The 20,904-nt window shown below is 36.1% G+C and overlaps 1 protein-coding gene across 4 annotated transcripts in view; it reads left to right on the top strand.

Moving 5' to 3' along the window:
- Window positions 1-1,850: 1,850 nt before the first annotated feature.
- LOC127813325 (uncharacterized) overlaps window positions 1,851-20,904 on the top strand; it is a 34,579-nt gene continuing 15,525 nt past the window's right edge. For 2 of the 4 annotated variants that reach the window (XM_052354248.1, XM_052354249.1), the window contains exons 1-13: window positions 1,851-1,929; window positions 2,137-2,311; window positions 3,160-3,322; window positions 5,675-5,811; window positions 6,305-6,408; window positions 6,569-6,664; window positions 7,491-7,584; window positions 8,843-8,963; window positions 9,056-9,252; window positions 10,816-10,907; window positions 10,977-11,032; window positions 20,498-20,587; window positions 20,694-20,793. In XM_052354248.1, the coding sequence (XP_052210208.1) occupies window positions 1,927-1,929; window positions 2,137-2,311; window positions 3,160-3,322; window positions 5,675-5,811; window positions 6,305-6,408; window positions 6,569-6,664; window positions 7,491-7,584; window positions 8,843-8,963; window positions 9,056-9,252; window positions 10,816-10,907; window positions 10,977-11,032; window positions 20,498-20,587; window positions 20,694-20,793 (1,428 nt within the window). In that variant the 5' untranslated portion in view covers window positions 1,851-1,926. Of the gene's footprint in view, window positions 1,930-2,136; window positions 2,312-2,609; window positions 3,323-5,674; window positions 5,812-6,304; window positions 6,409-6,568; window positions 6,665-7,490; window positions 7,585-8,842; window positions 8,964-9,055; window positions 9,253-10,815; window positions 10,908-10,976; window positions 11,033-20,497; window positions 20,588-20,693; window positions 20,794-20,904 lie in introns of those variants that run through there. The other 2 variants (XM_052354251.1, XM_052354250.1) reach the window with 2 other exon arrangements.

The raw sequence follows: 20,904 nt of genomic DNA, 5'->3' as shown, positions 1-20,904 counted from the left end.
CTTTGGTGACGAGTCCGTTTGGGAGGGCGACTGGCACCTAAAAACACTCCGATACTAGAGTGAGTAAGAGAGTAAGGAAATAACAGTGTATCAGTAGATTAGAGGTTAATTAGGACATACCTTGATTATGAAATAGCTTACTGATATAGAAAGATGAGATGCCCTCCTGTATGCATGCATGCATTGTGCGTTTGTAGGTGATGAGACTAACTATCCGGCGCTGGTAGAGATTCTTAGGTGGTGGCGATGAAACCCTCATTAATGAGGATAAGATCTGAGGCGGCTGCAAGGATACCCTGCAGGGATTGCAATAATGCCGTGGTAGGCTGGTATTGGGCCTAGAACGAAGACCAAGATTAGGCCCAAAATGAGAGGGCCAATATTGGCCTAAGATTGGGCCCAGAATGAGGGCCAAGATTAGGCCCAAAGGGAGGGGCCAAGATTGGCTTTGGACGATCCACAACCCAATTAATACATAATATATTTTAAACAAGTTTGGTATTAAGTAGTTAGATCGAAATAACCATATTCATATTCAATCAATTTAAATAGTATTTAATTAGGTTCAAATTTGAATTAGGATAAATGGATATTAAGAAATATCATACCCAAGTAAATAGATCAGAACCAAGTCGAATTTGAGTGCGGATCCAAATCATTTGCAACCCTATTTCAAATTGCGAAGCAAGATATTTTAAGTGCATATTGCTTAATATTGCTTAATATTTGACTATAGAAGGAGGAATTAAACTCCCGAGACACTCTTTAATTCATTGGACACGTGATCATGTGGTAATTATAGTTTTAAAAAATAATATTACAAATAGGTATTTTTATTTTAAATTTAAGATGCACTTAATTTTTATAGTCCTAGTTATGAAATATTTTAAATGTTCATAATCATTTTTTATTTCTATACAGTTTATTAGGGGGCAATTAAGACACTCATGCTTTTTTTTTTTTTACAAATGTGTTAGAATAATAAGAAATCCTAAACATAAATCATTTCACGTGATTTAATTGGGCCAACGTTATTATGGGAATTTAACTTATGTCATATTATATATATATATATATCAAATTGAATTTATATTTTATTGTGCATGTCATATCTACGTGCAATTAATCTGATTTTGATATAGAATTAAATTTGAGGGAGTTGAAATCCCTTGGGACTGTGTAGATCGTCCATCGCATGCATTCAAGATATTTGAATATCGAGAGATTGTAGATTCTATTCTACCTCTATGTAAAAATATATAATCGACTTTGTTTATTTGAAATGTCAAACTCTTGAATTTTAACTCGCAACGAACTTATCCACTCACCTAGAGTTGTGGAATAGGCGCAGAGTCCGTTCTGAATTTTCTAAAGTCTAGAGCAAAATTTATCAAGTGTGTCATTTTATATAAATTAAATAAAAAAAATAAAAATTATCAACTAATTAATTTTGTTAAAATTATAAAATTTTACAAAAGATAAGAAAGAATACTTTGAGACCTCGTTAAAATCTTGTTTAGAGAAAATCTAATGGGACAAAACTCAAAACAAAGAAAAAAGAGTATTTCATATATACTTTTTAAATTTTTTATATACATATATACATACACTTAAAAAAAATTTTGAACCCCCTCAATTGTGGGTCCGGGCTGTAGCCCTGGCTCAAGGCAGGCTCTGAATAGGCGGATTATAGATTTTTGAGAGTGTAGGTACTGATTCAAGGTTGATTGTGATCAAATGATTCTTTGAATTTTTCATATTAAAAAAAAAAAAGTTTTTAGAGGTTGAGGACGTGATAAATGGATAAAAAGTAAAACGACGTCGTGTGGAATTGTCTCCATATTTTTCCCGGAATAAGCACACTTGCAGTGGCGTTCAAATCTTTACAGAACATTCCCAAATCTTCTCAGCTTCAAGCACTCGAAAATGGTGAGCATCTCTCTCTCTCTCTCTCTCTCTCTCTCTCTCTCTCTCCCTCTCTGTATATATATATAAATATGCGCGCGCGCGCGCGCTCATATATCTGTTTATATATACATAATCTGCTATTCATTCTGTGCATAAATGTTGGCATAAACCCTTTCTAATCGCCACTAAACCGCTGTTCTTCTTGTGACGGTGTTGATGGAACAACAGGAACAATTGCCATCGCTCGAAGATTGCCTAAAGTTGCTGAAGGGGGAGAGCGACGAGCAACGCCTTGCTGGCCTCCTCCTCGTTACGAAATTCTGCAGCAGGGACGACCACGCTTCCATCCGCAGGGTCTACGATGCCCTGGGCATTCGATTCATAGATCGTCTCTTGAGAACCGGTATGTGATGGTGTTTCTTTGGCCGCTACGCTCTGTTCTATGTTGAAAGACATTTTTTTTTTTTCGAGAAAAGGGCATAGCTAATGAGGTTAATACTACTAATTTACTTGTTTCTGTATGATACACAAGTTTACTTGTATAAAACCCTAAAATTTGGCTGGCTCCAAGTTGAGAGGGAGGGACTAGTATTCTAAGACTCAAGGAAGGGAAACATGTGTTGTGAATCAATATTATTAATTTGCTTGAAAACAAAACGAGGCAAAACCCAGAACTTGCAATGAGATATGTTTTCTATTAGTTCAGGTCTCAAGAGAAGGAGAAATCCTATTTGCTTCAAGAAATGAATGTCTGAGAGAGAGCACAATGCTGAACAAGTTGAAAGAAGATATATTTTGCCCTAGTGCAGGGCTCAATGATGCTGACCCCAACAGAACTGCTTGACTTGAAAAAAAAGGAAAGTAAATTTAAAAATCTCTAGAAAAATATGTGTTCCTACCATAGCACTCAATGAAACAATAAAATACAGAGTATATGAGTCGATACAACTAATTTTTGACAAAAAAGGAACATACTATGCAATAATTTAGATAAAATGTTTGCATACTGTTAATGACCCTAATACAATTAATATAATTTTCTGAGACGAATTTGCATATAAATTTATATACATTTATATTTGTGTGAGTTTTATTTATTTAGTTGTCGTCAAGATTAGATGGATTGTGTGCTTCAGCTTTATATGATATTCTTTTTTTTCAGAAGCTGTATTGGCAGCCATGTTTAGTTATTGGGAGCGTTCAACTTTTAAATCGGTTCTAATCACGTGCTGGATGTTTTTTTTTTGGTAGGTATGGGAAAAGGAAGCGTGGGTATGAGTGGAGGTGACAATTGTGATGCCTATCGACAGTTATCGGTTACAGTTGTTGCTGCATTTTGTCGAGTTCCCGAGATAGCTTCATCTGAAGATATGGTATCAAAGATTCCTCTCATCGTGGAGATTATGTCGAAGGAGTAAGGCTTTTTAATATTGAAATTGTTGTTCACTTTTCTAGAGTATTGATGTTTACCAAAGGGATAAAAATACGATCAAGGAAATAATTAACTTTATTGGTTAAAAATTAGGAATGGGAATGCTTAAAAAATCATGGGATAGTAGTTCAGTTTGCCTTTCAGTCTCAGAATATATGAAAACATTGAGGTTTAATACTTGTGTGGGTATAACAACCATATTTGTCACAATCTTAGCATTTTAGACAGAAGGATTCCCATCTTTATGGTAACAAGTGATTATGAAAATTTGTACCTCCCAATGTTGCATTTCTATAAATTTGAGATATTTTTGTTCTTGTTTTTTTCAACTTGCATTATATATACAACAACAACACAACATATCCAACCTTTATCCCACTATGTGGGGTCAGCTATATGAATTCTAGACTTTTATGTATTTTTGTCTTTTGTTATATCTTTATTTAGGTTCATACACTTCATATCAAACTTTAATGTCTCTTCTAAAGTCTTCTTGGGTCTGCCTCTACCTCTTTTTTGGACTAATTGTTCCATTTCATCAACTCTCCTCACCGGAGCGTCTCTTGGTCTCCTTCTCACATGATTAAACCATGTTAGTCTAGTCTCTCTCATCTTCTCATCGATTGGCAGTACTCCCACCTTATTATAAATAACTTCATTTCTAATTTTATCTTTTCTTGCATGGCCGCACATCCATCTTAACATCCTCATCTCCGCTACGCTCGTCCTTTACTCATACTGGTATTTGACTGCCCAACGTTCTGAGCCATACAACAAGCCTGGTCTTATAGCTGTCCTATAGAATTTTCCTTTCAGTTTTAATGGTATTTTACCATCACATAAGACCCCCGATGCATTTCTCCATTTTAGCCAACTTGCCTTAATTCTATGTGTGACATTCTCTTGAATTTCTCTATCTTTTTGAATCACTGATCCCAAATATCGAAAATGGTCTTTTCTTTGTAAGATTTGGTTTTCCAATTTTATTATAACATCTTCTACTCTTGCATTCTTATTAAATTTACATTCCATATATTCTGTTTTCTTTCTACTTAATTTAAATCCCTTAGATTTTAACTTGTTTCTCCACAACTCAAGCTTAGTGTTCACTCATTCTTTTGTTTCATTCACCAACACTATGTCGTCTACAAATAGCATACACCATGGCACCTCTGTCTGAATATCTTTAGTGAGTTCATCCATTATTAGAGCAAATAAGTATAGATTTAGTGCAGAACCTTGATGCAGTCCTATTGTAATTTTAAACGGTTTAGTATCCCCTCCGCATGTTTTGACCTTTGTCTCTACACCGTGATACATGTCCTTAAGGGCTTGTATATAGACTATTTGGACTCCTTTCTTCTCTTAAACCCTCCATAATACTTCTCTAGGGATCCTATCATAGGCCTTTTCTAGATCTATAAACACCATATGTAGGTCCTTCTGATGATCCCGATATCTTTCCATTAGGCGCCTCAATAGGTATATAGCTTCCATTGTTGACCTACCAGGCATGAAACCAAATTGATTTTCTGAGACCTCTGTTTCTTTTTTGAGCCTCTGCTCTATTACTCTCTCTCAGAGTTTCATGGTATGGCTCATTAACTTAATTCTTTTGTAATTTTCACAGTTTTGAACATCTCATTTGTTCTTGTATATAGGAACCAAAGTACTCTTCCTCTACTCATCTGGCATCTTTTTTGATTTAAGGATTGCGTTAACTTGCATTATGTATATGTATTTATATATATATATATATATATATATTAGTAAACAAATTGCACACCAGGTGTTCTAGGAAATGTTTGGATTGGGGCAGTGCAGGTTGTCAGGAAGCCAACTTTGTGAGTGTTTTTGGGTGGTCAAGCAAACAGATCAGTGTGTATCATTACTTTGTGATATTCCCGTTTCGTCTTGTGAAGCTTGCCAACAATGGTTTGATAATTTTGAATTGTAAGGTGTTGATTTTGAGAGATTGAGACTGAATGGAAAATGTCAATTAAGGACATGGGTTGACCTTGATGGTAAGTTGGCCACCAAAGAATACCAAAGGGAGTTATTCATGTTCAAGCTAGAAAATTTTTGCTTTTTTATGTTTTAATGATTGACAGTCTTCTCTCTTTTTGTTAAATTCTCTTTGTAAAAAATTTTGATTCATAAACAGTCTATACCATGAAGGTGTAATAGCAAGAAATGTCCTGCTTTTGTATGTTTTTAATGATTGGGAATCTTTCTCTTATTTTATTTAATTTTTCTCTTAGTTGTGGACATTCGCTTTCAGTCACTTTCATATATCTGATGGAATTGCTCTAATAATGTGTTTTCTAAATACAGGTTGTGCTCCCCTGTTACTGAACAATGCTTTGAATTCTTATTTTTGGTATCCAATGCTCATAATGATGGAATTTCAAGATTGTATGAATCTGGAGGCATTCCTGTTATAGCTTCTCAGATGTCTACTCTACCTGATGGTAATTAATCTTGCCTTTTATTGAAAACTTTTAATGTTGGGGCTTGTGTGCTATGATGTTTATTTAGAGGGTTCGTCTCTCTTTGGGTTCTCCTTGGAGGTAGGAGCCGTTATGTCATGCCTAGGTATAGTTGCTCCTCCAGTTGCCCCTATATCTTTTACTCAGTGAAGGTAAACAGAATAAAGAAACATTTAATAATGCAGTAGGAATTGAACTTGAAGTGACAAAAAACTCTTTCCTTTTACAGAATCCTTGACAATCCAATAATATATACCATTGCATATTAGTGCAATAGGGGGTAGATGTTATGGAATGTTGGCCCAAGGGCGTTTTCTGTCAGTTGTAGCAACTGTAGGGATGGGCATTGTAGTTACTGGGTGTTCTAAATCTACTCAATCATTACTGGTAAATATGCATATATAGTCAAGCAGTTTTTCTTCTCTTGAGCTGGTACATCATGTGATGAAAGTTATGAAGTTAGATGTTACTGCAGGTTCTACATCTGTAGAGTTTGCCATGAGACTTGTTCAGTTGATGATAAGTAAGCTGTCTCTGGACACCATCAATAGTGAATATTCATCAGAACTGGCATTGATGGTGAGTTTAAATTATAGAGCCATTTTACTTATCTGTCCAATGTTAAGTAAGTTTATCTTTGAATCTTTCAGTTAAGTTGCTTCAGATGTTCCCATTATCCCCTCTTCTGGTTTTTTACAAAATATTGGCCAGAGGTGTTAAGACATACTTGTTAATGCAGGTGACATCAATAGCCAAACAATTTGCTGTGTTGCACAATGCTTTGAAATTTGAAGCTCTCCATCTACTAGCTGCCATCCTTTCCTCACAGTACTCTGTATGCTGTTGCTTCTTTTTACATGCTCTACATATTTACTGCCAGATGACAGGATAAATTTTTTACTGTTTTCAGTTCCTGTAGTGGTTGAGAAAATTAATTATAAACAACCTGAAGATTCTATCCATATTTGAAGTCATCTTTATATGCCTCAATCTTTACTTGTATCAATAAAAAGTTAATTGTTTATGGAAATCATGATTTAAACTGGCAAACTACCTATAAATTGAAAGCTTGAGAGGTATTAGTTGCTGATGAAATCATTGATTGAATAACTTATCACTGGTGGTCTAACTTTGATCATGAAGCTAATAGTTATAGCTATGAGTAATAACTGGGTAGTTAACTTTTGTCTTTAATAGTGAAGTGCTCTTGTTGTAAGTGGCAGGCTAAAGCAGGTCCTTAATCTGTAGATACTCTCTCTCTCTCTCCCCCACACACCCCCACCCCCATCCCCCAAGCTTAAAATTAAGGGTTGGACTTTATTCCTATTGTTTCTCTTTTTTTTTTTTTTTTGGGGTCTAGAAATAAACTAGTAGTCTTCTTTTATGTTAGGGGAGTTTCTTTAACATTTGATGCTTAACTAAATTAATTCTTGGACTTGGCTTCTTTCTAAGTTAGCTAGCTATATCAGGACTCATGAGGATCCTGCATTACATATTGAGCTGACATACCAACTGCTACCCATTTCCTTATATTTTAAATGCTGCAGACTCACACACAGAATATTACATGTTATGAAGCTTATAGTTTTGATATCTATGCTTCTTTCTGATTGACTGTGGGAACTTCAATTTTGATTGTGACATTTGCTTGCTATTTGCAGGGACCTTTGCTTGATGTTCTCCGTTCAATGCAGGATAATATGTGGTCAACTTTTGTACGTGTTGGTGTTGTGGCAATATTGCAGAATCGTGTTGGTATGTCAAAAGATCATTGTGGTCTTCTCTTAATGCTTAAATGGTGACAATTATTGTTTAATTCATTTAAGTTTGTTTGTGGACAAACAAACATGTGATCACTTACAGATACACTGGTTTATGATCTGTTTGAATAAATTGTGGCTGTCTTCTTTGTGTCTGCATTCATGTGTGTACTTATTTGTGCATTCTTAATGGACCTTAACTTCTAGGGGTCTTAATTAAGTTCTATTGACAATTTCTGGTAGCCCATACTGTAAACTTGATGCATTGCCTTGGTACTTTCTTCAGCATCATTTCTCTTATGTTCTAATAATTTATTTTCTCTTTTTACATTTAATGTTATTTCTTGCAATGAGAAATTACTGTTCTAGTCATTTCTCTTATTTTTACATTTCACATTTTTCCTTGCAATGAGCAGCTATTGCCTGTTTTTCCTTGTAGCCTGCTAGTTCTACTGTATTATTCCATCCACCTAATAATCATCCCTAATTTTCTTCTTATTCTTCTTCTTTTTTAATTGACAAAATTGGTATTTTATGTGCAAAGGTGAAGGTGAAGGTGATGCTGAGTTAGTTAATCATTTGCGATACAATTTATTGTCTGGTAGCTGATTTCCGGACCTCAACTGTAACAACCCAGAATTTTAGTATAATAAATTTTCCTTAAAATCAAGTTTAATTAAGCTCATTGAGACGTGGATTAAAGTTATAATTTGAGAAATTAGATACATTATGAGATTTTAGGGTGTATTTAATTTCTAGGACAAATAGCCTATAGTGGATTTTGGTACTGAATTCAGGTCAAAAACAGTATATGAGTACAGTTGTTTGGTTTTTGATGTTCTTCTTTTCTATCTGCAGGAGCTTAGGTATAAAGTAGGTATCATAGATTTCATGAATTGATTAGAGTTCAGTACCCCTATGCTTACTTAAATTACTGTTAAGTTGTCAGTAGAAGTGCTGGAGGATGTTGCCTGACTCTCTTGTTACTTGCTTTTGGGTGCTGTTTTTGTCATGTTGTACCCCAGTAGCTTTATCTGAATTTTGGCATTAGGATTTCAATATCACATACCAGCTATTACTGAGAGATACATTGGCAATACTGTTTTAGGAATAATGAAGGTTTTTTCTTTAATAGTACATATTGCATCAAAACTTCATTGGAGGGCTTTACCATTGACAATTTAATTATCCTTTTTAGAAGTGTTGCTTCCATTATAGCTTATAATGACCTAGTTTTGTAATTTGACTTGCAGCACCTGCTGAAAAGCTACAGGCTCTTGTCTTGGCAGAGTTTGCTATATCCATTGTTGGTGAGGGATGGCTCATTGGTCAGATGACCTTGTCTGATACAGAAAATCCTATTCCAGAAGACAGGTGACTACAGCATTTCTTTGTGGCATTTTTTGGGTCTTGTTTTTTTACCTTTTGGGTGCAACATTGTATTTTCTTGCCATTTCTTCTTCCAGGTGTATATTGCTTGTGTTGGAGACATCAAGAGTTGAAGTTGCAGTCCTTCTGAATGATCTTGCCTACTTGAAATATGAAGCTCCTTCAAGTTCTTCAAATTCTGAATCAATCCTTTTAAAACAACGAGACATAGCTGTTGCTTTCTCTTTGGTTGAGAGGATAATTAAATTGATCTCAAACATTGAAGGAGACGAAGGTAATTAATCATGAAAAATTGTGTTTTCAGTTAGTACTAGAATCCATACGGTTGAGCCCACGTAGGCTTGTGATTGTTGTATTAGAAAAAATGTTCCCTGACTTAAATTCTCTTCCAGGACAAATTTGAGAACTCACAACCATTTTAATTAAGTTTACTCTTTTGTAGAGGGAGCTATAGTTTATATAGCCTACCCCAACTAGTGGGATTAAGGCTTGATATGTTGTTGCACCCTTTAGTAGAAACTTTTGAGACAATTGGTCTTATGGGCATTCTACTATTTCATATTATTGTGAGAGGTTGGTGGAGTTTCCTACATGTTGATCCCATCAAAATCATTGGACTACTCACCTTTCAGATTCTGTGTGCACTTTTTTAGTTATATGTACTGAAACTCTGCTTACATTATTTTACCTTCAGATATTTCTTTCTCTTTCCCTTATACATAGATGAGGATGCTGTTGCTCAAACTCGTAAAATCATATGCCGCAGCAAGTTTCATTGACTAGGTTTGGCAGGGTCCAGTCCCTTGGGTACTGCTGTTCTGGACTTTTCTTGTTTAGCCAAGAACATAAGGATATAGTGGTTAGTGAGTCCTTTCAGGTTTCCCCCTTAGGTTTCACTTGCACCCTCCTTTTGGGAGGAACTTTCAGTATTTGGAAGTTGAACGATTGGTAGCTTGGATGATTCTGTTTTGTCTGTTCTGTAATTATTGAGATGGGATATATCTTTGTCTTGTGTACAGTCAGTTTCCAGGGGTGATAACCCTTTTGAAGGGAAAAGGTGCTGTGATGAATCTTGGTTCCAAAAGGACAAAATTGTCTCTTCAGCTCTGTATCTGCCAATGAATAGATTCATCATATGTACTCTAGCAAAGACTGGATTCCTAATCCAAGGACTAGACTTTTTGACAACTAAAACTCATCAAAAGTTTATTAAATTAAATTTTTAAAGAGTTGGTAACCAGTTTTACATAATTTATGGGTGTCGAATTGTAAAAGCTTAAGCTGGTAGAAAGATCATTAACTTATTTTTTATAATCTAATTTTTATTCCAACATGCCCTCTCATGTGTGGCCATGCTTCACTGCATATTTGGTCAAAAAATGTGCAACTATTTAAAACATTGGGTTAGCGATGTGGTTTGAACTTAGGACTTGTGCCTACTCTGATACCATGTTGAATTGTTAACCACCATCTCAGCTAAAAGTTTAAGTTGGTTGATAGAAGATGAACTTAATTTTTATATTATAATTTTTACTCTCAACAATGGGAATCCTTGTTTCTTGGTCCCTGAAATTTCAAATTACCAAATGCTCTAGGCATGGGGAGATACTAGAAAATGTAAAAAAAAAAAAAAAAGGATGATAAATACCTGTCCTACACAGCCATAAAGCAAATATAATTGGAGCTAATAAGGAACTTGATTAGTCATGGACCCACTTGTCTTTGACTTAACTTGCCAAGACTTTGCAACATTTTTACTTATATATCAAACTTACTTTTTTTTTTTCCTTATGGCCTGTGCAACTGGATGAAAATTATTTTGTGCCACTACTTGCAGGAACTGTTATAAGTGAAAGCACTTTCACCAAGGTGATCTCTGGGCTCAATGAGACAATTGGTGTGGTCCTAGAGTATTTACAAGATGCGAAGGTAATTTTACATCTCATCTCTCAGCTGTGTTATTATAGTGCTTGTGAACTCACAACCCTGATTTGCTAGGACCATGGACAAACAAGAGGAGATGATCTTCTCGCATCAGTGCGTGTTGTTGGAAGGTACTTTCCAGCTTCACCTTATTGCTTATTGCCTTGATGTATATAAAATTAATGCATGTGAAATTTGTGTTGGAAAAGAGAAGGGGGTTGGGGGTGCATGCTTCTTTTTAATCTCTAAATTTAGTTGGGTGAAGTGAAGTTTGACCTTGAATTTTTTTCATCTTGATATTATCTGGTCCTAATATAACCTTTATCATGTTTGGTATACTTGGTAGCTGTATTACATGGACTCGGCTATGAGTATCGGGTATGGGTATGTGTCCACATCTTTGACCTTCTTAAACCTTTAAATCTTTGGATACTAGGATATTTATCCCAAAGTTGAAGATATCCATTGCATAATATTCTAGAATAAAATGATTATTTTTTAGAAATGTACTTCAAAATAAATGCATTTTGGGGAAAAGATGATATTTACATCCCTTATCCATGTTAGTTCTGAACTTTCTTGGGTTCAAATATGAGCTTGTTTTTCTTCATATAGCATTGCAATGGAAGATTGGAGCGTCTAGTGTCCAATAGCGTCAGACACATATCTCATACTCTTGAGCTTGTCATATCTAGTAGACATGGTGGGCAAGGGGAAATAAGGAGTCCTTTTAGTACTGATTAGCAGTTGACCTTGCAAAAGAACCATATCCATGCTTAAATTAGTACCTTGAATGAACTTTCAATTGGATAGTGTCTTTCGTCTTCTTCGTTTTTTCTGTGTGTAGGTGTGTGGGGTGTTTTTTTTTTTGGGGGGGGGGGGGGGGGTTGGAGGGAATGAAACAAATTTAGACTATAAAGATATTTTAATCCCACATGTTGAAATTTGTAGCTTAGGTAGCTTCTATCTTTTATCACTGGGGATATTTGGCTGTGGTGGTTGGCCCTTGGAAAAGAGTAATTGATACAGGACCCAAGTGTACTATTGTTTATGTACAAAACCAATTGAATCTAGCATGTCATGAGTTCAATATTTGGTTGGTTAGTTAATCTAAGGAGATATTGGCATAGCTTGTGATTAGCATGGCAATTTGCAAGATTAAATTTCTAATGGAAAAATTGGATTGTAAATATACATGTCTGTCTAACATTTTTTTCTTTTTCATGTGCATTTTCCATTCATTTCACTGTCTAGAGAGACTGAATCCTTGTATGATTGATAAAGAATTACATACAAATTTTGTGTCATTAACCAATTGAAAGCATGAGAGAAAGAAAGATGCAAAATGGAACGTGGATAAGAGGGTGGCTATACCATCTAACAGGGTATAGCCACGTTTGGAATCTGAACAGAGTTGGGATTAAATAAGTCCAATTTTAATTTATCCCACATAAGTGGCATAAATTAGTCTCCCAAATATGGGATAGGAAAAATTAGTCCCATCACTATTTTATCCTATGCTTAATCCATCACTATTTAATCCAAATACCAAATTTGACGTTAGAGTTTCACCCCTAAGAAAGCAGTGGATGGGGCTTTGTCTCTCATCTTTATACTTAATGCTCATTCTTGAACTTTGATGTTTAAGTGACGTAGCGTGTAGCGCGCGTGTGAAAACACACACCAAAACAAACTCTTGAAAGAGCAAATTTCAATGGTCAAAGCTTGGCTTTCAAGAAGACTAAAAAACATGATTGTTTTGCTAAGAAAACCCAAATAGGTTGCTGAAATTTGATTGAGAAAAACTTCATTACAAACTCTAGATCCTAGGCATATTTATAATATTTGGTTAATCCAAATCCATCTAATATTTGTAAACAAAATCTAACTAGAATCCTAATAGAAATAAATCCTAAGTAAAAGTCAACTAGAATCCTAATAAAAATAAAACCCTAATCAAATATGAAGTAGAATCTTAAATCAAATAGAAACATGAAGTAAAATCCTAAATCAAGTAGAATCATGAAGTAGAATCCTAAATCAAGTAGAAACATGAAGTAAAATCCTAAATTAAGTAGAATTCTAAAACTTAAGAAGTATTAAAATATTGTTCCGGCGTGATCGGGTCGACTTTGGGCCGGGTCTTGATCGGTCACCTCATCATTCACCTCCACTTGAGAAAAAATTTGACCTCGAATTTTGATACGGGTAGGACAAATCCACGTTCGGTAAGTACAAAGAGAGATTAGCCACATTAAATGTTTGGAAATACCCATATGAGTAGGCAAATCCACAACATAAGCATTATTATTAATCTTCTTTGTAATCTTGTAAGGATCATATTTTTTTGGCTTGAGCTTGTCCTGTTGTACTGCTGGAATCTGTTCCTTCTTCAAAAATATCATGACTTCATCTCCAATACCTTGTGCTTCTTATGCTTGTCAGTTGTCGCCTTATACTTCTTATTTGTGCAACTTTTGTTTGACATCTTCCTGAACCGCTTGAACTTTTTTGCTAAGGGAACACGAGCAAAGACATTCCTCCCCTTCTTAGCCATATCTGCGTTGGCATGGGTCCAACCATGTTTGTTGCAAGTATAGGAAGCACAAGGTATTTGAGATTGGAGATGAAGTCATGATATTCTTGAAGAAGGAATAGATTCCAGTAGGACAATAGAACAAGCTCAAGCTAAAGAAGTATGATCCTACAAGATTACAAAGAAAATTAATAATAATGCTTATGTTGTGGATTTGCCTACTCATATGGGTATTTCCAAACATTCAATGTGGCTAATCTCTCTTTGTACTTACCGAACGTGGATTTGTCATACCTAGATCAAAATTTGAGGTCGAATTTTTTCTCAAGTGGAGGTGAATGATGTGGTTATCGATCAAGACCCGGCCCAAAGCCTACCCGACCCCGCCGGAACAATATTTTAATACTTCTTAAGTTTTAAAATTCTACTTAATTTAGAATTCTACTTCATGTTTCTACATGATTTAGGATTCTACTTGATTTAGGATTCTACTTCATGTTTGAATAGGGTTTTATTTTTATTAGGATTCTAGTTGACTTTTACTTAAGATTTATTTCTATTAGGATTCTAGTTGGATTTTGTTTATAAATATTAAATGGATTTGAATTAGCCAAATACTATAAATATGCCCGGGATCTAAAGTTTGTAATGAAGTTTTTCTCAATCAAATTTCAGCAACCTATTTGGGTTTTCTTAGCAAAACAGTCTTGTTTTTGCAATCGCGAAGGTGAATATGTTCCTATCGCCTTCGATTCAACCATGCCAAAGCTTGAATAAACTGTAGAATCATTTGCTACCATGACCTCCATCTCTTTTATAGCCACAAGCCGATCAGAAGAAACACCACCATCTTTAGATTGCGAAGCAATGCCTAAGCCCTCGGGACTGGAAAATACCCCTGTATGAGTCAATAACCTTGGAGTTTCTGTCATGTTAGCAGCATAAATCAAACCTGAGTTTGCAAACATTGAGGTTGCTGGGACAACATAATCTTCAAAATCAAGCTCCAAACTCATCGAAAAGCCATTCTGTAGTTTATACTCATCATTTCCCCAATAGTTGTGTTGCTGCGCATTCCTTCTAACCCCTTTACCACTAGGGTTGGCTATCATACGACCAAGATCATCCTCATCGTCGCTATCATCCATCATTGGTCTTCTAGGATTAATGAGGACATGATTAATGGCTGGTCTTCCCAGTTTAATGTAGCCGGCTTGATTCACGCCATTAGTTTGGTTCTGATTATCCTTAACTCGTTGTAAAATGCCCAATTGGTTGCGGATTCGCTCCAATTGCTGCTCCATTGTACGAGTTATTTCTCGTTGTTCTTCGATTGCTCTCCAAACTGCGGGCAGCCCCCAATCACCGTCAAGAGGCTGATTGCTACCGTTACCTTCAAGATTGGCCATTTGATTAGTTGATGAACCATTCTGATACCACCTGATGTAGCGTGTAGCGCGTGTGAAAACACACACCAAAATAAACCCTTGAAAGAACAAACTTCAATGGTCTAAGCTTTGGCTTTTAAGAAGACGCAAAAATAAGACTGTTTTGCTAAGAAAAGCCAAATAGGTTGCTGAAATTTGATTGAGAAAAAATTCATTACAAACTCTAGATCCTAGGCATATTTATAGTATTTGGCTAATCCAAATCCATCTAATATTTGTAAACAAAATCCAACTAGAATCCTAATAGAAATAAATTCTAAATAAAAGTCAACTAGAATCCTAATAAAAATAAAACCCTAATCAAACATGAAGTAGAATTCTAAATCAAGTAGAAACATGAAATAGAATCCTAAATCAAGTAGAATCATGAAGTAGAATCCTAAATCAAGTAAAAACATGAAGTAGAATCCTAAATTAAGTAAAATTCTAAAACTTAAGAAGTATTAAAATATTGTTCCGGCGTGGTCGGGTCGGCTTTGGGCCGGGTCTTGTCTGGTGACCGCATCATTAAGGATCTTCTATTTGATTGGATGGAGAGATTGAGGAGTTTTGAACGACTTAAAGCAAGATAGATCAATATAGAAGTTCTATGTTTTCGCAATTTGAATTGTTGCTTAATCCAAATGGAGATTTATTGGATGGATAGCAGGAACTTCCCTTGTGAAGATCAATCTCAAAGGAGATGAGAGTGCTGGGATTCTTTTCCATAAGAGATCTCAATAGCATCAATCTTCTTTCTAGAATATGTGAATCAAAAGTTGTACATGCTTGATCGTGTGATGAGTTTTTTTTTTTCTTTCCCCTTCTTCACAATTCATGACTGTAAGAGTCGGGCTTAATTTTGATACGTGGCACATACTTGGTTTTGTTATGAGTTGTCATGTACCTAGGGTTTAGCCTAGGGTACGATTGGCAATCGGAAAGATCCGATTGAATAGAATCAAGAACATAAGGAATTAGGGGGGAAATTGGACAGAAATGGGGGAGTAATTTAGAGAGAAATGAGGGCGAGATGCAGAGAAGAAACGAGAGAGAGAATTGTAGAGAGAGAAACTGAAGATTTCATTTCAATAATTCAAGTATGAAAATCCCATCCGTTTACACAGTCCTTATATAGGCATATTTGCTCCTAACTAATTGCATAACAACACCCATGTGCTTCTAACTAAATGCTAAAATATCTTTTAGCAACTATTATCAACCTATTACTATATTGCTCTTCTATGGATTCTTGGGTCATGACAATTCCCCCCTCTTTAAGAGAGTTCTTGTTCCTAAGAATTTGCAACAAGTAGCTATGACTCTTCATTCAATTCCAGCCTTCTCTATCTGGTTCATCCTTCTTTCCTTCTTCCTCCTTTTAAGTCTCTTCTTCTTCATTTTTAGGTTCTCAATTGAAAAAAAAATGATGATCATTGCAGACAAGGCTGCATCTTCCTCCAAAGAGTAACATACTAATTCCCTTGGGTTTGCAATAACTATCAAATTAAGGTTGCTAGTACCCATATTCTGGGGATCCAATGCCAAAACCTGTCAATGTGTCTACATCAAACGCCTTCAATGAATTTAGCCACTCCTTGTCGCAGGTAGCAGCTGAAATCTGCAACCCTATAGCTTTCAAATGTCGATCATTCCTAAACTCACACAACCGACCAGCTACCACATATGTTCCCCTCTTCTCGTCATTTTCGTTGTGTGTTGTTTTGAACACAGAGGGTTGAGTAACTAGTTCTCCAGCTATCTGTTTGTCCTTCAATGTAATAGACAAGCATTTGGATTTGTCAACTGGAGGAAGAATCAACACAGCAGTGGGAGTTTTGTTCCCTTTGACAAAATCTTTGACTTCTTCAGCTGCCTCCTTTAGCTTTTCTCTAGCTACAACTGGTTTCAAGAATTCCTCACCATTTTGAATCTGCTGCTAGTGGATAGAACTACTATCAAGGTCATAATTCGCAGAAAACCTCCCTTGGTTGGGAGAGAAATCAGCATCTTCTACAATTTGGCTTGACCCTTCTGAAATGGCAGCAACACCATCATATTGTTCAATGCTAGAGTCTTTTATGTTGATGGTAAGATATCCTCCAACTAGTGTTATCTCCACATTCTCGCTGCCTATTTTAACCCAAGCCAAGGAATCCTCAGCTTTCCCCGCAATTGCATTCCCCACATTAGCCGATTCTCCATATAATGGGCTCGTCACCTGTGGTAATGTAAGGGACCTTGCTTCTTCTGTAAATCCCTTCATTGACCCTTCATTTCTTTCCTGCCAGCCCTCATTCAACACATTCAAGTGTATTAACTCTTGCCTTGGCTACTCTATTTTAAGGAAGTCCCATTTGTTAAAACTTCTGTGATAATCATTAAAATATTCCATTGGGAAGTTGTAACAATACTTCTTAGTCAGTATCATCGCAAACTCCTGCAGCTTCTCGCCGAACATATGATCGAATTCCTCGCACATTTCATGAATCCCACTACTTGCTCCCTTGTCAATTCGGCTAGACACATTATCCAACCTTTTCCAAGCCTGATTTTTCTGAATAAATTGCTCCTGATTCTTCTGAATAAACTGCTCCTAATTCTTGTCGTTGCCAGTTGAAATTGCAGCCTTCTTCTGCCATTGAGACTCCAATTGCCTCATGCTTCCACTACTTCCCATGGATTCACGAGCAAAATTTCCCACTGAAAATGCAGCATTCTTCTGTTGCAATAGAGACTCCAATGGTCTCATATATGCACTGCTCTCCATGGCCGACTTTTCACCAACAACATACTTCGACGACCAAGGAATGGGAATTCTCTTCATGCTTCTGTTTTGCCTGTTATAGCAGTTCCTATACTCGCCTCAATTGCAACTCAATAGTTGGGGCACCCGCTCTTCTTTGCCTCTCCACTTTGACCCAAGTTAGCCAAAAATTTACAGCCAAAATCTACCTCTTGTTTTCCTTTTACTCACAACCCACAACTCCAACAATTAACAAGCAAGATAAGTTCGAAGAATCCGCTTCTCAAATGGAATCTGCCTATGAGTTTACGTCCCTTCTATATCTGCTTCACAACAGTCACCCTATGGTGCTGCTTCTTGATTCCCAATCTCCCTTTGATCTATACTGTGTTGCCCATCCGATCCTCAACTATTACCTTCCATGATTTGCAATTAATCGTTGATCAGAAGTCCAGGACTGCTAGTAGCCGCAACTAAACAATTACCCAATCCAAGCTGATCACTGAAATTCACTGCAACGGACCACTATGGATCAGCTATTGCTCCATTTTGGATCAGCAAACATGGCTGATCTGTCCCTGAATTCTTCCACCAAGATAGTCAGAATTTGCTAGAATTCACGTGTATTCCTTCCACTTCCCAGAATTCCGCCTGATTGATGGAGTTCTCCAATGGAATCGCCTGCTGTAATCATTTCCAACACTCGATCACAACAAATCCAAGATTTCCCAAACTCTGTGTGCGATTGTTGTGATTCAACGACTACCCCAACCTACTTCCACTTTGTGTGAAGCTTGTCGAAATTTGTGGCCGGACATCCACCTCTTGCTTCCCTTCCCAAGTCCGTATTCAATTATGGCTTGCTATTGATCGCTACCTAGTACCTACCCATAATCAACGCTAATCAAGATTCCCAGTGGAGTATTCACCCAATCACTGACCACTTCAAGCGTATATCGTCAGAAATTGCTGCTTCTTCCCAAACCTACTGCCCAAGGATTGTTGAAATCCCTGCCACTTACGACAACTCCTATTATGGAATTAGTTCTGAGATCCAATGGTCGTCTTCGATTTCAAAACTCGGATAGGAGTTTCTAGAATTCCTAGGCTACAATCACTCACCCAATCACTGTCCAAGGAGTGTTGGAATTCACCTGAATTCAATGCCTCTGATATGCAATTAAATTGTCGATCAAAATTGACTAACATGATGGATCAACCACTTTCAGACTTGCTCAAGATTGCTCCAAATGCAAGGTCGTCTAGTCTACATCCACTTCATGCCTTGGTCGATGGTCATAACTTCCTAAATCTTAACCGGGAATTAATTCTCAACCGAGATACCATCCAAGCTTGCTGGAATACTTGAACTCGCCTATTTCGTTGAATCTCTGGTCCCGGGGTTTAATCACCGAAATTGATTTTAGTAGCCTTCAAAATGAATCGAAACCACAGCCAAGAACTGTTGGCTCTGATACCAATTGTCATATACCTAGGGTACGATTGGCAATCAGAAAGATCCGATTGAATAGAATCAAGAACAGAAGGAATTAGGGGGAAATTGGACAGAAATGGGGGAGTAATTTAGAGAGAAATGAGGGTGAGATGCAGAGAAGAAACGAGAGGGAGGATGGAGAGAATTATAGAGAGAGAAATTGAAGATTTCATTTCATTAATTCAAGTATGAAAATCCCATCCGTTTACATAACCTTATATAGGCATATTTGCTCCTAACTAACTCAAAAATAACACCCATGTGCTTCTAACCTAATGCTAAAATATCTATAATATTTTCTAACAACTATTAACCTATTACTATATTGCCCTTCTATGGATCCTTGGATCATGACATGAGTTTTCTTTTCATAATTGGTGACTTAATCATTAGGCTTCAAGTTTGGTAAGTTCAAATCGAAGGATTTGTCTTCTCAAAGCAATCACAATTAGGGTAATGAGTTAGTATGGAATGTAGGGTAGATAACTAAAAAGGTGTGCAAAAAGTGAAAAGCCAGTCTGAAATGGTTTTGTTGAGAGATGAGCTTAAAAAAATTATTCTCCCATTTAGAAATAAAAATTATACAAAAATATTTCTTACCAGCTGAATAGTCATATGTTTTTTTCACTTTTTTGTGATCAATAAGTTGACTAGTGAGCCGCAAAATACATTTTCTTTTTTCTAATGTTAATTTGAGTTATCTTCATTCTTGATATGTTTGGATCCAATATTAATATGTATGTGTGTATACAGAAATCTATATGTTTCACATGTCCTGAACCCATCATTTCATGCATTTTTATGTCATGTCTAGTTGTTTAAGGTGCTATCAGCTAGGAAGTATTTCCTTAATTAGGGTTCCACGCAAATGATGTTACTAGCATCCTAAAATGGATCATTTTGTCTATAGGAGTTGAGCGATGTTGTAGGTATATGGACATAAGCTAGGTGGGGAGCTATTGATAATAGGCAGATTTATGAATGGTATCTTGTCTCCCACTTGCTAGTTCTTCTCAAACTCAGGACCACATCTCATTGATTTTGTATTTAAAGAGATCAAATCCCAGGTACATCTTTTGTCAGATCTATATGATATATTGTTTACAGGATTATGTTTCTTTTAATTAGTTAAGTTAGAAGAATTAGGTAGAAGATCCATATGATATGTATTCTTCAGAGACTTATATTTATTTGAATTAGAAGAATTGGATTGATACAATTTTGACCTGTATTTGGTGAATTAAGCTTAGAGAAGTTGTTTTCAAACTTTGTTTAAGGGCTTTATATACATATATAGATAGATAGATAGAACGAACTATCTCGCATAATTTTTACTGTGTTAAGGATTTGGCTTAATATCAAATCATAAATACTACTCGTGTTTGTGTTTAGCTATCTTGCAGAAACACCTCTTGCTTGCAGGGAGAAGGTTGGGGAACTTTTAGGGTATATGCTCTCCATCACAGGGAAAGATGAGCCAAGGTTGTAACAGTTTTCAACATTTAACAGTATTTTCATGAAATTAGTTCTCTACTCCTTTAGGTTACGTGTTATAGACTTAACATCTTTTTATCTGTTTTATTGGCAGCCCCTTCTACTCTGTATGCTTTTTGCTTCCGATGCTTTGCCAGACAACAATGGAAGTTTCTGGCTGTAAGGTTTTAGTGTCTTCAGGAGCTTACAAAGCTGTAAGTATGTAACTTGATTGCATGCTTCATACTTTTTTTTTCTTTATTGGTATTTTACTACATACTACATTAGGCCAACATTGAGAATGAATCTCAAGACCCTATAACATT

Source organism: Diospyros lotus, chromosome 11, assembly GCF_014633365.1.
Source record: "Diospyros lotus cultivar Yz01 chromosome 11, ASM1463336v1, whole genome shotgun sequence".
In the NCBI taxonomy this organism is placed as follows: domain Eukaryota; kingdom Viridiplantae; phylum Streptophyta; class Magnoliopsida; order Ericales; family Ebenaceae; genus Diospyros; species Diospyros lotus.
This window is presented reverse-complemented; position numbering and strand designations above follow the sequence as displayed.